Source organism: Primulina eburnea, chromosome 2 (assembly GCF_022965805.1).
Source record: "Primulina eburnea isolate SZY01 chromosome 2, ASM2296580v1, whole genome shotgun sequence".
In the NCBI taxonomy this organism is placed as follows: Eukaryota; Viridiplantae; Streptophyta; class Magnoliopsida; order Lamiales; family Gesneriaceae; genus Primulina; species Primulina eburnea.
The window spans coordinates 4,186,950-4,206,624 of NC_133102.1; the positions used below are offsets into that span (position 1 = coordinate 4,186,950).

The 19,675-nt window shown below is 35.0% G+C and overlaps 3 protein-coding genes and 1 non-coding gene across 7 annotated transcripts; 3 read left to right on the top strand and 1 right to left on the bottom strand.

Moving 5' to 3' along the window:
• Positions 1–104: 104 nt before the first annotated feature.
• Positions 105–8,136, bottom strand: LOC140821380 (uncharacterized). Of its 2 annotated transcripts, XM_073181856.1 has the most exons (16): positions 7,803–8,127; positions 6,711–6,755; positions 6,476–6,516; positions 6,299–6,380; positions 6,095–6,139; positions 5,184–5,240; positions 4,647–4,706; positions 4,430–4,557; positions 4,033–4,297; positions 3,845–3,911; positions 3,253–3,323; positions 3,062–3,151; positions 2,052–2,160; positions 1,502–1,593; positions 553–658; positions 108–454 (listed from the first exon to the last, which is right to left on the bottom strand). In XM_073181856.1, the coding sequence occupies exons 1-16, from the start codon at positions 7,944–7,946 to the stop codon at positions 360–362; spliced, it is 1,497 nt and encodes a 498-aa protein (XP_073037957.1). In that variant the 5' UTR covers positions 7,947–8,127; the 3' UTR covers positions 108–359. The 2 variants fall into 2 exon arrangements, with proteins under 2 accessions (XP_073037964.1, XP_073037957.1); XM_073181863.1 differs by lacking the exon at positions 2,052–2,160 and having other exon boundaries at positions 105–454; positions 3,049–3,151; positions 7,803–8,136.
• TRNAK-UUU (transfer RNA lysine (anticodon UUU)) lies at positions 8,113–8,185 on the top strand. Its single transcript has one exon. It is a non-coding gene; the product is annotated as a tRNA-Lys (tRNA).
• A 2,575-nt stretch (positions 8,186–10,760) lies between these two features.
• Positions 10,761–13,375, top strand: LOC140821392 (fe(2+) transport protein 1-like). Its single transcript, XM_073181871.1, has 2 exons — positions 10,761–11,591; positions 12,667–13,375. The coding sequence occupies exons 1-2, from the start codon at positions 10,956–10,958 to the stop codon at positions 13,120–13,122; spliced, it is 1,092 nt and encodes a 363-aa protein (XP_073037972.1). The 5' UTR covers positions 10,761–10,955; the 3' UTR covers positions 13,123–13,375.
• Positions 13,376–16,192: 2,817 nt separating this feature from the next.
• LOC140821401 (E3 ubiquitin-protein ligase RSL1-like) lies at positions 16,193–19,561 on the top strand. Of its 3 annotated transcripts, none has more exons than XM_073181895.1 (4): positions 16,193–16,401; positions 16,872–17,311; positions 17,481–18,235; positions 18,936–19,561. In XM_073181895.1, the coding sequence occupies exons 2-4, from the start codon at positions 16,889–16,891 to the stop codon at positions 19,318–19,320; spliced, it is 1,563 nt and encodes a 520-aa protein (XP_073037996.1). In that variant the 5' UTR covers positions 16,193–16,401; positions 16,872–16,888; the 3' UTR covers positions 19,321–19,561. The 3 variants fall into 3 exon arrangements, with proteins under 3 accessions (XP_073037996.1, XP_073037990.1, XP_073037983.1); XM_073181889.1 differs by having other exon boundaries at positions 16,875–17,311; XM_073181882.1 differs by lacking the exon at positions 16,193–16,401 and adding an exon at positions 16,410–16,723 and having other exon boundaries at positions 16,875–17,311.
• The last annotated feature ends 114 nt before the right edge of the window (positions 19,562–19,675 follow it).

A 19,675-nucleotide genomic window follows, 5' to 3' on the forward strand; every position in this document is an offset into this window, starting at 1 on the left:
ACCGAGTAAACAGATTTATCTGATATTATGATTGGGAAGATATGTTGATTCAATAGTAATAAAGAGAGATGTATTTTATAATATTAAAAAATTACATGGTCTTTTTATGACCATTAATCAACCCCAGAGTAGGATCGAAATAACCAAATAATCCCTGTCAACTCTGACCTATTAATGGCAGAATAAATATAACGATATATACTCCCAACTCCTTATCATTGCAGACAAAATTGTGCCGCAGCGACACCAATTTTCTTTAAATTAAAAATAAATAACAAATCCCTTTCTTCTATTGTTCAGTAACACAACGTCAAATATTAAAACAAACGAATACAAAAATAGCATACAACACTAACGCATCACTTGGCATCAACGTAACCATCAGCTGAAGACGTATCCATATCATTTAGTCCCAGTTCCTCATTTTGCTCCAAACTCCTCTCGTATTCCTCCACTGGCATCACACATTCATCAACACTAAGTAAATTCTACAACTATTTTCCTGGAAAACGATTGATTGACTTTTGAAAAAATATCGGGGGACAGACTTACATGTCAGCTGATTATCGTCTTTTAATTCATCAGTTGCCGGGGCAACAAATGAGTTTGCCAAAGCATCATCAATAATCAAAGTCCAAGGTTCTTCCAAGCTTTTCAACTGCCGAAAATATATGACAACTTGACATTGCTATTGGATACTATACATTAGCATGCTTTTTCAAGAGTTCTAATCAGGCACACACACGTGTATCCCCGAAATTCACAATTTCCAAAGAAAAAAGATTCAAGTAAACAACTTGCAAGGTCAGGGCGATTAACCAAGTTTACAAATGACACAGATGGATATTTGCAGATTGAAAATCTATGTATACCATTTGCAGCAAAGCCCATCCCAGTTTGCATAAAATTGGCTTTTATTTGTCGATTCTTTCAAAGTTCTCTATATGCCATATCAACTGTTATCTTTCCATACCCAAATGTACATGTTACAGTGACTTTCCCCAATATGGAAAAATGATGCAGAAATTAATGAAGCGTCCGTACAGTTTCCTCGAGAGCTTGTTAAAGCTAGTCTAATTCATGTTTGAGGAAGTAGATCGCCCATCTAGTGGAGGTCTTACATCTATATATAGTCAACAGACAGCATACCTCTTAGAGTAAGCTCACCACACAATCATTGTGTTCTACTTGAACAATAATCATTAAAGAAAACAAGGAACAATAGTACGAAAAATTCCATACCATCCCAATTCAAAGAAGAACGAAAGTTCAAACCCGAGGAACCAAACACCATAACAGAACAAGATTAATAGAAAATATAATAACAATGAGAATATGCAGCATAGATATTGCAAAGAACAAGAGTACAAGGAGCAATGGGTTGATTCAAGCATCAAGAGAAAGTATGCAAGTGCAAAACAGGGGGAAGAAAAGGCCTAAATTTCAGGGATGGTAGAGTTGACCATAGTAGAGTTGACATTGTCAATACTAGAGTGAGTACCTTTTCAAGTTTTGCCCTAAACTCCTGCCACTTGACCTTTTCAGTATAATCTACACTATCACCAAACGTGAAACCATGTACTCTCTCAAGACCTGCAAGTAATTTGACGGTTAGTTTTGAAATTTGGAGACTCGTGACATTTAAATTTTAGTGTGAACCTCTTTAGAGTCGTTCATCAAATTGCATATACGAGGTTATCACAAATTTAACATATAATTTAATGGCATTTGCATCAGAGATGGACAATTATGGGATGAAGCATGCACAAACATAACAACAGAAATCTCACTTTCATTCCAGGAAAAGCTCACACAAGGATTAGAAGCCAATAATGTGCATGCTCCTAAACAAAAAAACGCACCTTATTCTGTTCCAACTTAATAGGCATGTTTCCCAATCTCCCATTAATGGATTGAAGGCACCATAGTACCGTGCTTAACTATTTATATTTCTAGACCTCCCTTGCTCTACCCCGAAATAAACAGAAATATTCAATTGAAAAGAGGAACACGTCGAGGAGAGGTGGAAGGAGAAAAAAAAAGATACTCACTCTCACCAATCTTTGAAATCAAACCTTCAACAGTTGTGACAAGTCCACCTAAAGTGCCACTGGTCAATTCCAACTCAATCTCCGGAATGATCACACCAGCCGTGTCCGACTACCATATCGATAGTTCATTAATCAGAATTATATTAACAAAACATGGAAGACTGCGAGAGGTGTTTAATGACAAGGAATTAGAGTTTTTGTAGCAGTCTGTCCGATCCAAAGTGGAGAAAGGGAAAGCCTTTTGAGGCGCAACAAAAACAGAAAAATCTATTAAATTGTGGGATGGGGCAATTGAGCCGTAGTAACATAGAATGATATAATTCTGGTAGTAAAATAAAAGATGCAATGACACCTGTTTCTGCAACTAAATTTGAATTTAATACTTCCAATATTTTATAGCATTATCTTTCAGCAATGTTCTTAACAATTTTATAATTTTGAAAATATGGTGGGACATTGATGCTTTTGCACCAGGCAAATGCTATTGAAACTCAATTCCACACGGAAAATCTTATTAAAAAAAAGCAGAAAATACAAACTATAAGGTCTAAGGTCCATATGAAAAGGTCTAAATAAATAATAATGCCATGTATTGTCTTTCTTTGAAATGTCAAAAGTGAAGCAATCCATAAAAAAAAGGTGATAATCTGAGACGAACAAATATTTTCCAGAAAAAGCATTATTCTTGCATGCTCTCGTCGTATAGATATATACAACATAAAACTTCAGTAACAAAACCAACTCTTGCATCAAAGAATTTCAACATAACATCAAGTAGGGTAAGTGACATCTAGAACTCTGGAGGTCACTCGGCATAATGACAGATCGGATACATTTAAAGATTATAACCTTTGATTATCCAAGTAAATCTCATTCACAGTTGATTCAAAAGTCACCAAGCATAAGCTTACATGTTCCACGTGTTGGTGAACATATTACTGAAATAAACAGCTCATTCGTGAATAAGAAAAATGACAGTGACATCCCAGCTACTTACCAAAATTGCATACCTTTATGACATCCCTGCAAAGGTCTCTTACGTTCTTCACATGAACTGTAATCCTTTTTCCTTTGTCAGAAATAGGACCACCAGGCTTCACCTGCAAAGCACATGAAATGAGCATAAAGTAGAGAGAATCAAATAAAGAGAACTGACATTAGCACATAAAATAGAGCCAGAGGGATTTTGACAGATGCATACCTCAGCATTACGGTAACCACAACCATCGCAAGAGGAGGCCATTACAATAACTTCTCTAAAATAAGGAATATCTGTCGATAGTTAAGCTTGCCAATTCAATGACAGATAATCAATACATCAGAGTCAACTGCTAAACAATCTTAGGCTAAGTTTTGTATACCTGTTGGAACAAATACCTCTCGCACAATGTATTGCTAGAAAAATTTACACGAAATGAAGAAAAAGGTCGGGTACTTAATAGGTGGTTTAGCCTGTTAAGCACTAGCATACTAAATCAGTTCTAATTCTATGAAAGAACGGATTCCAATACATCTAAAATATGAAAATAAGGGCACTATGATATTGTCAGCAGCGGCAACTGATACAATAACTCAACATGAGATAAATCAACTTTGGTATCAACGATACATGATCCGAGATAAATCAAGAAGCAAAATCACCCAGAGAACATGTCCTCACAACTCAAGATATGCAACTCTTGCCTTAGAAATTAAGCGATAGCAAGTAACACAGCACATCCTTACATAAAAAATAGGGACCTTTCCTGGTACATCTCATCATAAAGGATAAACTTTTTTTAAAAAAAGGATACTCGTTACAAACATTCGACAATCAGATTTGGTGGCACAAGTTCCACAGGTTGATGGAAAAGTCATGACCTGCCCACAAAGTGAAGCAGTGATTATGATCCAATGACATAATAAAGAAATTATGAAATCATGTCCAAGTGAATGCATAGGTAGAATACACAAAAAAAGGGAAAAGGATGAGTTATACTACCTCTTCAGGCGACGAATATCGAAACAAAGCATCAGCACTTTCCACACTATTACCCTGAGCTATTGCTTTACGACCAGCTTTCGCTCCAACTGAACCATGTGGCTCATTTTGGATTTGTGGAATACTGGTGGTCCCATCTGTAGTTGGTTCAGCATAGGGTGCTCCTACTTGTGATGCCTCCACGAGATATCCTAACGCAGCATGTTGCTCAGGTGTTCTCTCATAGGACTTTATCATCAACAATTGATCAGGTGAAGGAGCATACCTAATCAAAATTTATTAGTTATTCTCCACATTACTTACCTCAAACATGCAAGCAGATTAGATAATACTGGGTTTTTCCTGTTCAAATTTCAGCTTGCGGTGATATCTTTGCATCAAATAATTAGACACATACGGGTTCTCGATGAAGCTGTTTCCAGAAGGATCATCAAGAATTAAAGTAAAATGTGAATCTCCAGTGGCACAAGCTCTCAGCTTTATCAAGAATACATCAATTGCTTCCGCAGTCTGTGGATCCACTTTCTGAATGTCCCCACCCCCAAAAATGAAAAATAATTATGAGTAGAATGATGGTTTTTTAGAAAGCAAGTATCTGAATTTAAACAACATACCTTTCTCTCATCCTGAAGGGCTTCCAACTCATCTGCAGCCCGGACCAGTATTCCTTCAACCTGTAAACATACCAAATGGATGGCAAAAGTAAACCATGAAAGATAAAAGGGTGCATCCGGGTTGATAATAAACCTATAGCCCACTTGTACAGCATGAATAAACCTATTAGTTTGTATGGAACTGCATCTACTGTGACCTTTATGCCATATTCAACTATCTAAAGCAAAATAAGGTTGTTCATATAAAACGTTACATCTCAAGCATATATTTTGCATTAGAATCAAAATTGGACAAAAGCATCATATGTAAATTTCAATGACCCAGATACAAATGTAATAAGCAATTATGATTGTTCACTATTTACTTTCTCTTTGAAACACACAAAAACGAATACATAACAGAAACACGTGGCAGTTTCTCTTTATTTTAAACAGAACCAAATGCAAGTTGTGAGCCAATTCATTCTCATGCTCAATTTAACTTATTCTCCAATAAAAAGAAACAGATGTTGAACTGAGAAGATATCAGGAAAATACTGTTGACAAAGACCCACGCTGAGCCTCAGTAGGAATCTCAAAATCCAGCTCAGGGATCTGCAAAAGGAACATAAAAAATAATAAAATGTTTCACAGTGGTGAAAATTATTGATAAAATATTGACACAATTTGGGAGAGGGAAACTGCATTCCGAGTCAAAAACATCCAAGCTTTATACGTTCACAAGAAATTGGTAACAATCACCTCAGTCAATATGCATGCCCGTGCATTGCAACTCAAATGCTTAGTAAGCTATGTAGCACGGGTACCTTAAAAAAATTTTTTTTGAAGTATCGGATACGGATACGACACGGATACGACACGCGGATACGCGTGTCGGATACCTCAAAATCCGTATCGTTGACTTTGTTTAGGGTTGACCATCCGGATACGTTTTGGACACGGCGAGGACACGCCATGGATACGGCGTGGATACGTTTTTCGGATACGTTTGGGCAAAATTGCAAATATTTAAAAGTTTTAGGGGTTAATTAAAAAAAAGACTAAAAGGAAAATAATTTAAAATAAATTAGAATGGGCTTTTAAATCCCTAAATACATTTGTCCATCTCTTTCATTACATTTCTGCTCAAGCGTCTCTGAATTCAACCGATATGGATGTTTGATTTCTTTTACTTGCTTAAGATGGATTTTGCATTTAATATTTTGTACTTAAGATATTATGATTAATGAAATATTACATCTATCTCTATAATTTTTATTTCTCAATACTAAATTTATATAAATATAAATATATATAATATTTATATATATTTTAATGATTGTCGTATCCTAGCCGTATCGTGTCTTATATTTTCAAATTTTGACGTGTCGCCGTATCCGTATCGTATTCGATACGATACTCGTACCCGTATCCATGCATCATAGTTAGTAAGTAGTTAAGAAAAGAACCTTGATTGTGGCAGTTTCTGATTTCACAACCTGACGGTTAAACATCTGCAATAAGAAGCCAACCAGCATGATAATATACAAATCAGTAGGGAACAATCAAACCGACCCAACCAAAAATCATCCACAGCCACACTTACATGTGTCAACATGTAGTAGTTTGAACAGTCTAACTAACCAAGATAATCAAACTCCATGGAAGACAACCTTTTTATCACCTGATGGTACTTTCAGACGGTATTGACAACCATTAGGTTGGATTTCACCGGCAAATTGCACTTCATTATTCCTTCAGAAAGAAAGCACAAAGGTATAAAAAATATTGAAAAGAAAATCTTAAAATGACAGATTCTTGTGTACTTGGAAAGAGAAAAGGTGAAATACCTCTCCCCACAATGGGTGCATTCAAAAGCTGACAGCAGTATCTGAGAAAAGATGTACAAATCAAGTTTCAAGCGGAAAACAAGAAGTATTTTCTTGAATCAGAAATAAGTCTCCCACACATGACAGTAGTATCCATTGAAGAAAATAATGTTCCAGTTCATTTGACATTCAAATTTTTTTATCTTGAAGACAACTTTAATTCAATACACAATGGGAGAAAGAACAAGGAAGTTACCTTTCTAAAATGTGGAATGAGAGTTAACAAAAACCTTGTTATCCCCTGTTAAACGAGAAAAAAATTAGAAATGACATTGGCGCATTGCTAATGATTAAGTTAAAAATAACATTTTCCAAACATAAATCATGAATTTTAACAGTGTCATGTAAGATAGACCATCAACTTCTGCAAAAAAGTATAGGACTTCTTCTTCACATCCAATGTCGTAAATGGCGAGAGATGGTAGCGGGGAGGTCAGTGACCGCCAACCGCCTAAGCGGTTGAATTTTTTTAGCAATTTTTTATAAGTAACTATAAATAATCATACAATGTAATTACAAATAATCACTGTTTTTTATGTAATATATGTAATTAAATAACGTTTATGCATAAAAAAAAGGCTTCATACAATATAGAAAAAATGCAAATAAATATATAAATGCAAACTAGCAAAATAATTAAGGTGCTGGCTGATGGTATTGGCGGCTGGAGGCGGTTTGAGGCAGGCGATGGCTTATAGTTGAGAACACTTGAAACCAAAAATAAATACAAAAGAGAATGAGGGATGTTTTATTATATCTAAGTTTTTTAAATTGATTGACTTTGAGTGGTTTTAAAATTATTTGACTTAACTAGAATTTGCCTCCACCGCCTCCTCGCTCGCCGGATAGCTTCAGACCGCCTATAGAGACCGCTATAGACAAAGATGGGCCAATCGAGGACCGCCTATGCCGCCTCGACCTCTATTTAGAACATTTTTCACATCCGAACTATTAATATCATTTGCATACAAGTGTGGTGCAGGTAAAGTTACATCCAAAATGTTACTATAAAATCGTCTTAAGACTAATGCTAAAGTATAGAATTTCTTCTTTAAGTCTAGTTCGACTCCCTGAACTACAATAATAATCATGACCTCATGACTACTAAAAGTATCAATAGAAACATACAATGCCCAGATAAATCAAAACAGTATCAAGAATAATGAAGAAAGACAAGAACATAGTCCAAGTATGAAACAATAATACATAAACCCACAGCACTTTTGCAAGCAGAGCAGCGTAAGAACCGGAAAGCACAAATGCACAATTAGTATAAATGGCGTCGTACATTATCGCCGCAGCGCATGCATAAGCTCTCAACCTCGTAGAGAGGGGCGTCGGAATCTTCAGCGGAGATCGCCTCCACCACGGACCGCATATCCACAATTTGGGGCTCGCTCTGTGATGTCTTGTTTTCCGGCGGGGTCTCCATCAGTATAGTGATTCTAGGGTTTTCTGATACTTCACAATTGTTTCTTGGATTCCTTCAGGAGTTCTTGTTTGGTTTTTGGAGGCGCTCTTCAAGTAAGGCCGCAGAGGGTTATTCCGGAACCATGGATTTTGCTTTATTATTTTTCAACGGCTGATGAAAATTAACCGCCGTCTTAGCTCAGCTGGTAGAGCGCGTGGCTTTTAACCACGTGGTCGTGGGTTCGATTCCCACAGACGGCGTTGTTGGGGTTGTCCATGTTTTTTCTTCCCTTTTCGATCAAATTTCTCTAATTTCTAACTGTCACGTGGGGATACGTTGTGTGCGGTTGTAATGCGTACACAGTACACTACACATGAATACTGTTATTATATTTTTTATTTCCCTTTATGATATTTTGACAAACTATTACATTATTAAATGAAGTTTTAAAATGCATGGCGTATTTATGATATTTTGACAAATTGTTATTTGATTTAGGTGTTAGTTGACAATATTTGATTTGAAATGAATTATCTCATTTGAGAATATATTTGAAACGACACTCATATTTGGTACAATGATAAGTCCATTGTGAGATGATCTCACGAATATTTATTTGTGAGACGGATCAACCATAATGGTATTCACAATAAAAAATAATGTTTTTTTCATGGATGACCCAAATAAGATATCTATCTCACAAAATACGACCCGTGAAACCGTCTCACGTAAATTTTTGCTTTTGTACAAAATAGTTCGAACTCTTCACATTTGGGAGAAGAATTCAATTTTACATTTCAATCAATATTGTTTTATTGATATAATTTAATTAAATAATTGATGACTTGAGCGTCGGAGAGTTGTACCTTCGGCACTCTCGTGCATGACCACTCACCTAAATCACTAAATTAACCATTGACTATAGAAGCACAAGTCACCTACTTTTTGGAGAAGAAACTGCTAGAAGTTTATTTTTCCATCTTGCTTAAATTCAATAATTAGAAATAGGATCGGAATTGCAATCTCATTTTTCATACAAACATATCATTGTAATATGGAACAAATAATTTGCATTCCACTTCCTTAATTTAATGTATTTGACAATAATTTTTACTTACATATTATAATTTTTACAGTCCATAAGTTATATGAATACATTACTAACTATATAAAAAATATGGGGACGAAAATACAAATTACCCAATCACAAAATGGAGCGACACATATAGTTGGAAAATTTTAGCTACTCGATGGTCTATCCCTACAAATATTTCTATCACTCGTAGAATGAACATCTAGAGCGTTAAGTTTACAAATGATCCAATTATGGACAGAACGGGTGACCCAATTATGGGCAGTCCAACGCATAACGGTGGAACTCGGGCTCTGATACCATGTTAAGATTGGAATTTGGACCTCACTCAACTCCAAAAGCTAGCACAAGGGAGGAGGATTGTCCAAGACCATATATACAACTCTCAAGTATTTTATCCAACCAATGTGATACAACTAACACATATTGATCAAAAAGATTAAATATGGTTCATATATAATTTTGATATGATTTGTAAGCATAGAAATTAATTTCAATATATACCGTTTGTATCCAAAATTGGGATCCGGTCCCTAATGGAGCAGAAGAAGTAGCATCGATATTTATGGTAAAAATATAAATTTTATATAAAAAAGTTATAGAAAATATTTAAAAAAATTCTTTAATATTTTCCCAAAAAAAGATTTGGCCAATCAACACATCCATTGTGGACACGAAGTGTAATTATCATATTTCCAAGTCGTCGCCGAAGATTAGTGGACTTGATTCGTGCACGTGCCATGGTCACGATATAATGTATGCTTGTAGAGCTTAGGGATGGCAGTCGGGCGACGTAGGGCAGGGTGAATTTGTCATTTTCTATTTTGTTTCCGAATTTCGTTTTTTGTCCTCACGTTCATCTCACTTTTGTTTTTTAGTTCGGGGATTTCCAAACTCAAATATGTGACCTCAAATCTCCATATTCATTTCAAAAATATTAATAAAATCAAGCGGAAGCAGCCCTAACTCGAACATGATTCCCATCCGAACTTGTTAGTATTGTTTTTGGTATGAGCTCGGGAGATAGAGATAATATCTTCATACTTGACTGAATTATTTCAAAGAATTTTTGAACCCAAAAAAAACAAATATCTCTATCTTTGTTTTGGATTTTCCATGCTAAGCTCTCGTAGGAAAAATTGTCATCATATAGACGGAAGGCTTGAATAAATTTAATTTCAAGATATCAAATAATAATTTTATTAGAGTAAAAAAAATTGAGTGGGTCTCATGTGAGACCGTATCACGGATCTTAGTTTATGAGACGGGTCAACCCAACCGATATTCACAATAAAAACAATACTTTTAGCATAAAAAACAATACTTTTCATAGATGACCTAAATGAGAGATTCGACTCACAAATACAACTCGTAAGACCATCTCACACAAGTTTTTACCGAAAAAATTTACATAAAAAGATGTGCTATAATTAATTTTGCATGTGTCGTGGCTGTGGCGCTAACAGTTTCGTCCACGTGGTAACAAATTCAAATGTACACAGAAAACTCAAGTTTCCTAATTATTTATTTATTTTAGTGAAATAAAAACATAATATGGTGGCAATTAATTAAATTTAAATAGCTGAATAGATAGATATGAATCAGTAATTACACGCATGCAAATTACTTCCTGGAATTCAGCGCACACCCCTTTCGTGTTATAGCTCGTTCCCACCACAGGCTTATACATTTATATATTTTACATGAGGGGGAGAATTTGTTTTCCGTTTCAAACTCGAATTTCGTCTCAAACTTGACTCGAAGTTAGAATTTTTTAGTGAGAATTTATATTTTTTCACATATTGTTTGATTTTTTGCCATATCATTATTGCATGAATTTTAAATATATGTATTAAATAAATTTTATAATTCAAGAACCGGGGGTGTATATATATAGTTGGAAAAGATACAGTTGGAAAATAAATCTAATCATTTCCATGATCATGGGTTCAAGAGGACTACAGCTCTCGAAGCTGCTCTGCTTAGTTTTCCTCGTGGCTTCCGATTTCTCGGTCCCGCGAGTACTGGCCGTGGTGGAGAGTTGCGGTGCCGAAGAGGCCGATGCATGCATCAACAAGAAGAAAGCGTTAAGCCTCAAGATCATCGCCATCGTGTCCATCCTCATCACCAGCATGATCGGCGTCTCTCTCCCGCTCGTCACGCGCTCCGTCCCTGCGCTTAGCCCCCAGCGCAGCCTCTTCGTGATCGTCAAATCCTTCGCTTCGGGCATTATTTTAGCCACTGGGTTCATGCACGTTTTGCCGGATTCCTTCGACATGCTCACATCCAGCTGCTTGGACGATAATCCGTGGCATAAGTTCCCGTTCACTGGATTCGTCGCCATGCTCTCCGCCATTGTCACCCTCATGGTGGATTCGTTAACCACGAGTTTTTATTCGAAGAAACAGAGCCCGGGGGTGGTGCTCCCTGAGAGTGCCGGAGACGCCGCCGGAGATCAGGAGATGGGCGCGATGGGAGGCGGGCATTCTCACTTCCATGGTCATGGCCACCACCACGGATCCAAGCTGGAATTCGAGGGCTCACAACTTCTTCGTTACCGAGTGATTGCCATGGTTAGTACATAAATTTTATTTGTTTAAACAGAATAAACGCACCCACAACACACATGTATTGACGAAAACCCAAAAAATAAAATCTTGCACGAAAGTATGGATGATATTTGAAAAAATTTATAGAGCTCATAATCATAAAAAAAACATATTATTCGGAAATTAAGTGCTATTTCTTCAAGAATGCATCAATATCTGTTAACTTGGGAATTAATAGTATCTTTATATTTGATTGCCTAAAGCATAAATTTATCGGGTGTGATCAAAAATCGAAAAGCTCACTACTTCCGAGTCTGGTTTAGCATTGAATGGGGAAGGAAGATCGTTTAATTTGGTGAATTCAAAGTAATTAAATAAGTTTGAATTCTACTTAAACTTAATAATTATATATATATTAATGAATAAGTGGAGACATTTTGGAAACCAGCTGTTCGATGTTTCTTTAAATTCTTTGGTCTTAAAAAAGAGTACACTTGGGGACTGGAGGGGATGGATGATCAGACAGAAACCAATGCATGCGAGTTAGGTTCTGAAGAGATATTAATTTCCCACTGAAGCCAAACAAATTCAATTACCAATTTGGAAAGCCACTTCCCATCTCATTAATTACTCAAAAGACTGATACTGAGAGGTTGGGTGGAGACTGTGTAGGTACATCTCTGCCCTAATAAACAGAAACAATTTTAGCAAGGGACAAGTGTCTCTCGGCTTTTTGTGTTGTCTAAAGTCTTCCATTGTTAATGGTTAGGACCTCGAATTCCACTATGGCTCTATATATTCTTGGCTGAAAGTGAAGTGGGCTTTAATAACCAAGTGGGATCAGGGACGTGATATTCAAAGTTTGACGATCATGCGTGTACCTTTTATCCTTTGCCACCTATATTTGATCATGTGTAACAAAATTTAATTTTGTGTGTATAGCTTTATTAGTCAAGATACTCAACGTCTTCCCCTTATTTTGCTGTGGATTTGATTAAAGTGTGAGGTTTGCCTTTGAGCGAACCCAATATCGATGAGATGGTAATTCGTTTGTGAAGAACTAACAACAAAGGATGTATCATATATGATGCTATTGCAGGTTTTAGAGATAGGAATCATAGTCCACTCGGTGGTGATAGGCCTCTCTCTCGGCGCCTCCAGCAACACCTGCACAATCAAAGGCCTCGTGGCTGCACTCTGCTTCCACCAAATGTTCGAAGGTATGGGCCTGGGCGGCTGCATCCTCCAGGCGGAGTACAAGTTCATCAAGAAAGCCGCGATGGCCTTCTTCTTCTCGGTCACGACCCCGTTCGGAATAGCTCTGGGGATCGGGCTGTCTAGCACTTACAGAGAAGACAGCCCGCGAGCCCTGATCACGGTAGGCTTGCTGAATGCTTGTTCTGCTGGGCTCTTGATCTACATGGCTCTGGTTGATCTCTTGGCGGCGGATTTCATGGGGCCAAAGCTTCAGGGGAATATCAGGCTGCAGATTAAGTCCTATGCGGCGGTTCTGTTGGGGGCTGGGGGGATGTCTCTCATGGCCAAATGGGCGTGATTCACTTGTTCGGACCATAGTAGAGTTTCTGTCTTGATGCATGAGAACTAAAAAAATAACATAATTTTCAGGTTTCGGTTTTATAATTTCGATATTAATCTCAATTTTATGAAAAGTATTCGGTTCACTTTTCACTCGTAGACAAGCGAACGAGATTACTCTCGTTTTTATGCTAATATTTTTGTTTGATCAAAGACATCAATGTGTACTGATACTTTGCTCGTTCTTATTCTAATGAATCAGTATCCGGTTATCTTGTGGGCCGAAGCATTTCTTTGTTCCCATTTGATAACATATCATATAATATATAAACCATAACAAATAGAATATGTCTCTTGTGAGACGATCTCACGAATCTTTATCTATGAGACGTGTCAACCTTACCAATATTTACAATAAAAAGTAATAATATTAGCATAAAAGTAATATTTTTTCATTGATAACTCAAATAAGAGATCTGTCTCACAAAATACGACCCATGATACCATCTCACACAAGTTTGTCCAACAAATATTGCACCAATTTTTAAAATTTAAATTGATAGAAATTAAAAGTCTTCTTCCTTGGAAATTTTGAAATGCTACCAACTAAACCTGCCATAAATGGATATACTTCTAAATTATTATTAGGGTCACCAGCTCTAGTTGGTACAGATCTCTTGTCCGTACTCGGGTCAAGTTTTTCCACCATGGGCCACACACTATCGGGAAAAATCAACAAAGGCAGATACAGGAATTTTAGTCAAAATATATATTTTAATATATTTTTAAAAAAAAATATATTTATATATACATTTATCACCCTTCACCTTTCTTAATAACAATAAAAATATTTTAAATAATATTTTATTTTAAAATGTTTTTTTTATAGTTAATATTTCTTTGTTATATTAATAGTATATGAAAAAGCATATTAACATAAAATATTACTTTCACAATTAAAATTTTAGTACTATCTAATTTTTTAATCAAAATTCAATTATCATGACGAGAATTTTAACTTTTTGAAAAATTAAAATTTCTTTCTTTCTTAAATTTCTGATAGATAAAATAATATATGATTTTGTAAATATATTTTTCTATTATTTTCACTAGAGAAGATGTATCGGGTTCCGAATATAATTATAACAAATTTATCCGGAGCTAAAAACCGCTCTTTTATAATTAAATTAAATTGATGAATTATAACTGAATAAAGTAAGATTAGGTGGAGGATAGTGGACAGGGGAAGTGGGATTCTTACGTTTCTAAAGGCTTAAAACAAACGCAAAGCCATGTGCCACCGCTTATATTATGTTTTTTGTGAGACGATCTCATGAATCTTTATCTGTGAGACGAATCAACATATCGATATTCACAACAAAAAGTAATACTCTTAGCATAAAAAGTATTATTTTTTCATTGATGTCATAAATAAGAGATTTGTCTCGCAAAATATGATATGTACGATCGTCTCACACAAGCTTTTGCCTTGTGTGACGAACATTTTTCTTCTTTACTTTTCCACCTCGACAATAGGTTTGTTACGACCTATATTTATTATAAAAAAAATATTTTGAATATAAAAAAATAATATTTCTTGTGAATCAAAAAATTGAAGATCTGTCAAACAAATTAACCACGGTCTCATTTTTTATAAAAGTTTTTATGTTTTTTTTTTTATAAAGAAATCTTGATTGATTAATTAATAGTCGTTAATGGAGTATATTTTTTTCCAACTTTCACTTATTACAACTACCGAAAGTACATAATTTTAATGATGCATTATTACAAGTAGAATGACCTTCAATGTAAGATGCTATTCAAAATAGATTATACAGTGTATATATTTTGAATTATTATAGTCCGTACTATTTATTTATTTATTAAGACAAATAAATAAGTAAAATAACTAATATATAATAAGTTATATTTTAGTTTTTATGATATAAAATTTATATACTTAATCAAAATATATCCTTACATAATAATCTTTTTTTTCTAACTATATAATATTATTAAATTTGAAATCCCTGAACTAAACAAAATTATCATATTGGTGTCAATCTTTTTATTCAATATCAAAACTTTCCTTATTTTATTTAACATTCTGAAAACAATCAATTATCATAAATTTATCTGTATATAAAATCAAAATTATATAAAAAAATAATAATATCCAATTTTTGAGTATATTATTAAATATTGATTTCCTTATTTATTTATTTATTTATTTCAATCCATCTATAATTACTATAAATTATTAATAAAAAATTTACATGTACGAGAGCAACAGACAACGTGAATCAATGGTGTAGCGTATTAGAATAAAATATCATATTTCATTGTCAATTTGTCGGCCCTACTTTATCAATTATTATTATACCTATATTTATATATTTTGAAACAATACACGTATTTTTTTTATAATTACGAAACTAGACGCGACTATCTTTAGCTACATATTAGATAAACGAGTAAGTTTTTTGTGACATGATTTCACGAATTTTTATCTGTGAGATGAGTCAATCCTACCGATATTCAAATAAAAAGTAATACTCTTAGCATAAAAATAATATTTTTTCATGGATGACTCAAATAAGAGATATATCTCACAAAATACGACCTATGAGATCGTCTCACACAAATTTTTGTCTAAATAAACTTTAACTACGATAATAAATTGCAAATCACGTTAATTGATAAGTTATATAAGACAAATCTTGTGCGTGTGATGTACTTATCCAAAAAATATTGATATAAAGAATCGAACTCTTAATAATTAGTCAAATATTTACTTATTTCATTAACTTAGATACTTTACAGACGAGACAACATGAATATATATATATATATATATATATATATAATATATATATATATATATATATATATATATATATATATATATATATATATATATATATATTAATCTTAAAATTACCAAAAGACTGGGTCTATGTTTTACTATCGTTATGTTCGTATAAAATAATGTGACCATAAAAATTTAAAATATTAATAAATCTCATATTTTTTATTTCCAAATTAAATAACTGATGTAAGATAAAAAAAAAATATTAGAAGTAACCGAGACTTGTGGCCATGAGAAGAGCAGCAGTAACTGATGGTCTCTCTTTCCTCCGTAAACCACCACAGAAAAAAGGAGTAGTAGCCTCTGGGGAGACATCAATAAGCATTTGTCAGATTAGGGTTCTAATGCCCCCCTGTATTACCATTCTTACATGTAAACTATAATACTAAAGAATTATCGGGGGTCTCTACTTTCTGGGTGACAAGTCAGGTTATTAATTCTTTCAACCATGTTCTTGATTCCAAATTTTCTGTTCATTGTATTTTTATTTAGATAGATTTAATTTGTTGAATAATTGTGTGTATGAGTGCAAGTGTTGGTGATGATTAGGTGGAGAAGTGGGATTCCACTTTCTTTGGCTCACTTTTTTGGACGAAGGAATTTTGTCTCGACTTCTTTTTCTGCTGGAGAGAAATCTTGTCTGGGAAAAAAAAAAGATTGTTTTTTTGAATCATGTTTCAAGTTCTATGATGAATCTTTAAGTTGATGTTTACTTCAGCTTAGCCTTGAATTTTCTTGATGGGTATATACGGTACGGTTATTTAAAGGGTTTGTTAGTGTTAGTTTATGCTGGTCATCTGGAAGCAGGATCTATTTCAAGAGCAACAATTGGATTTTTTTGTTGAATTTTTATATCTAATTAATTAGTCGTTAACTTTGAGTTTCTTCGAATTTTTGAGTAGGTTGGGAAAGTTACATGGCGATGGAGGATCAAAGAGTAATTGCCGATGGTTCTAATGTGATTGAAATTAAAGCGAAGTATGACGAAGAAGAAGACGAATTCAGAAGCTGTTGTGAGGATGAGGATGAATTGAAGGATATAGAAGTCAATTCGAAGATGGATTCAAAAGACAATCTTGATGAACTTTCGGTTAAAATGTATTTCAAAGGTATATCTGTTGCTAATCCGGGAGATTCTGGTTCTGGGATTTCTGGAATTGGAGTGGTGATGCAGAAGTCCGGTGATGCTTCTCCAGTTCGAATCCAGAAAAAGCTTGATTTCTATGTGGAAGAATCAATCGCGGATTATTTAGCTTTACTTGATGGTCTCTCTGTTGCTATGGAGAAAAATATCATGCGGGTGCTTGCATTGACAGATTCTCAAGCCATGTATGATCAGGTGAGAAATCCTGAGCCAGAAATTTTAGTGTCTTCGAGCTATTGTTATTATTCAATTTAAAATAATCTAAGCATGGCTTCGTGTATGAAAACAAATATCTTCTTGAGGTCTGATTTCCTCTTTCCATTTCATGCTTTATGGTACTAAAATTGGTATGGACCTATTCCAGATTACACGGGGAGAAGTAATTGCAAATCCCCTTTTGTTGGCGCTGAGGCGAAGGATCCTAGAACAAGCCGGTAACATGGAATCCTTTGTTCTAAAAATTGCCCCAACGGTAGACCAGGCGTTACAGCTAGCACAGGTGGCTATTGGTGTTGTCTCCTTTCCTACCGAGGGAGCAAAAGTTACAGAAATTTGTTCCATCTGTTGTGAGGAGAGGCTGTCTTCTATGATGCTTACAATTAAATGTTCCCACACCTTTTGTTCCCATTGTATGAGAACATATGTTGAGGAAAAAATACAGTCTTTCCAAGTTCCCATTGGGTGCCCTCAGCCGAAATGCAAATATTGTATTTCTTCTTCTGAATGTAGGTCTTTTCTTCCAGTTACCTCTTATGAATCTTTGGAAAAAGCCCTTGAAGAAACCAAGTTTCAGATCTCAGATAAGATTTATTGTCCATATCCTGATTGCTCGGCCTTGCTTGATCCGAAGGAATGCTTGTCCACCCGAACAAGTTCATCAAGTCAGTCAGACGACAATTGTATGGAGTGTCCTGTCTGTCAGAGGTTTATATGTGTTGATTGTGGGGTTCCTTGGCATTCCTCGGTGACATGTGAAGAATACCAAAATCTGCCATTGGAAGAGAGGGATGCTAGTGACATAACCTTGCATCAATTGGCACAAAATAAAAGGTGGAGGCGTTGCCAGCAGTGCCAGAGAATGATTGAGCTCACTCATGGTTGCTCCCACATGACATGCTGGTAAATAAAAAATTGTTTCATTGTTGTACATTTCCATTGAAAAGCATAATTCTCTTTTGCATCACATATGGTGGAGGAAAAGCTAGTTCTCAAACCTTTTGTTCTGGGAATAACTTAACAAAATCTATCGGCTTGTTTAGAGGTTGGTATAATGTTTCCTTTGTTAGATCTTTACCGACATCCCAAATATTTATTTTCATGTCATTTTATATCTCGCTTGAATTGTTATGGGTTTAACCATTAGCTGGTTGAAAGAGTTTGATGCTCGCTTAGATTCAAATTTTCTCTAATTGAATATTATCCCATCTAAACTTGCCTTTGATGATTTTTTCTTCAGAGCTATTTAAGGATCCTGGAAATTTAAATAACTGGGGTTTAAAGTTTGGTGTAAGTTCAAAAAAATTCAAGCATACACAATCTTATCCTTTAATAATATGTCTATCCAGATTGGAAACACGTGGAGACATACATCACCAAAATGATAAATGCCATCTGTGATTCATGTGATGTTGGTTATTTATTTTGTTGTTTTATGGTATTCGTTGTCTCGAACTTCGTGGCATATTCTGTCAGAAATAGCACCACAAAATGATAACATAAACCTGCAAAAGGGTTAAACAGATACAGAATCCAAATATACGCTTGGATACAATTTATAACCTCGAAGCTCAATACACTCACCCCTTGTTTCTTGCTACAGGTGTTGTGGTAATGAGTTCTGCTTTTCTTGTGGTGCTGAATATAGGGATGGCCAACAGACGTGTCAATGTGCATTATGGGATGAAGATTACTCTGACGAATTGGCAACTTATCAGACTCAACACTTTGAACAATGGGCTTGGGATTCATTCGAATCACTTCCAATTATGAGGGATGTATATTCAGAGCAAGAAAGATCACAACTGGCACTTATCCATAGGTTTCTCGCTGGAGGTTTCAGTTTGACCGATCACCAACCTTACCAGTCCCCACCTCAATGTACAGATTCTTATGTCGATGCCATGAAGGATCTGAATCAGCTGCCTTGGCTCGAAAGATTCGTGTCTGTTATTAATGATAATTATTATGAAGACCTCATCCAGTGACTTGTTACAAGCCTGGAAAGTTCATTATTAGCGTTGGAGGTAGAGTACCTCACTCTTAAACTCCTGTTTTAGCAAACGGGGTTTTCTTCTTTTTTATATAGTTTTCTTGTTATATCCAAGTGCTCATAGCCTATGAGCTTGAATTATTTTGTGGTAGGATTACATTTCACCGAGGAAAGAAATGAAAGGTAAGCAAGATGAAAACATTTTCTTGACCGATTAAGGTGTCAACATTTGGATTTCCCTATCTCTGTAGTCTGCGCTAAATTATCTTCTTTATATGTACGTGCTAGTTAGTGTTCATTCCACTTTGCCTAATGATTTTTTAATATATAAAATTTTGATTGAACATTCG

Excerpts from the sequence above, each read along its gene's own strand:
- LOC140821380 (XM_073181856.1), bottom strand. The coding sequence starts at position 7,946 with ATGGAGACCCCGCCGGAAAACAAGACATCACAGAGCGAGCCCCAAATT. Across the intron at positions 4,707-5,183 it reads AGCGTGGGTCTTTGTCAACA|GTTGAAGGAATACTGGTCCG; the intron begins GTATTTTCCTGA and ends GTATGTTTACAG. Across the intron at positions 2,161-3,061 it reads TTTGCAGGGATGTCATAAAG|TCGGACACGGCTGGTGTGAT; the intron begins GTATGCAATTTT and ends TCGATATGGTAG.
- LOC140821392 (XM_073181871.1), top strand. The coding sequence starts at position 10,956 with ATGATCATGGGTTCAAGAGGACTACAGCTCTCGAAGCTGCTCTGCTTA. Across the intron at positions 11,592-12,666 it reads GTTACCGAGTGATTGCCATG|GTTTTAGAGATAGGAATCAT; the intron begins GTTAGTACATAA and ends ATGCTATTGCAG.
- LOC140821401 (XM_073181882.1), top strand. Across the intron at positions 17,312-17,480 it reads CTCAAGCCATGTATGATCAG|ATTACACGGGGAGAAGTAAT; the intron begins GTGAGAAATCCT and ends GACCTATTCCAG. Across the intron at positions 18,236-18,935 it reads TGCTCCCACATGACATGCTG|GTGTTGTGGTAATGAGTTCT; the intron begins GTAAATAAAAAA and ends TTCTTGCTACAG.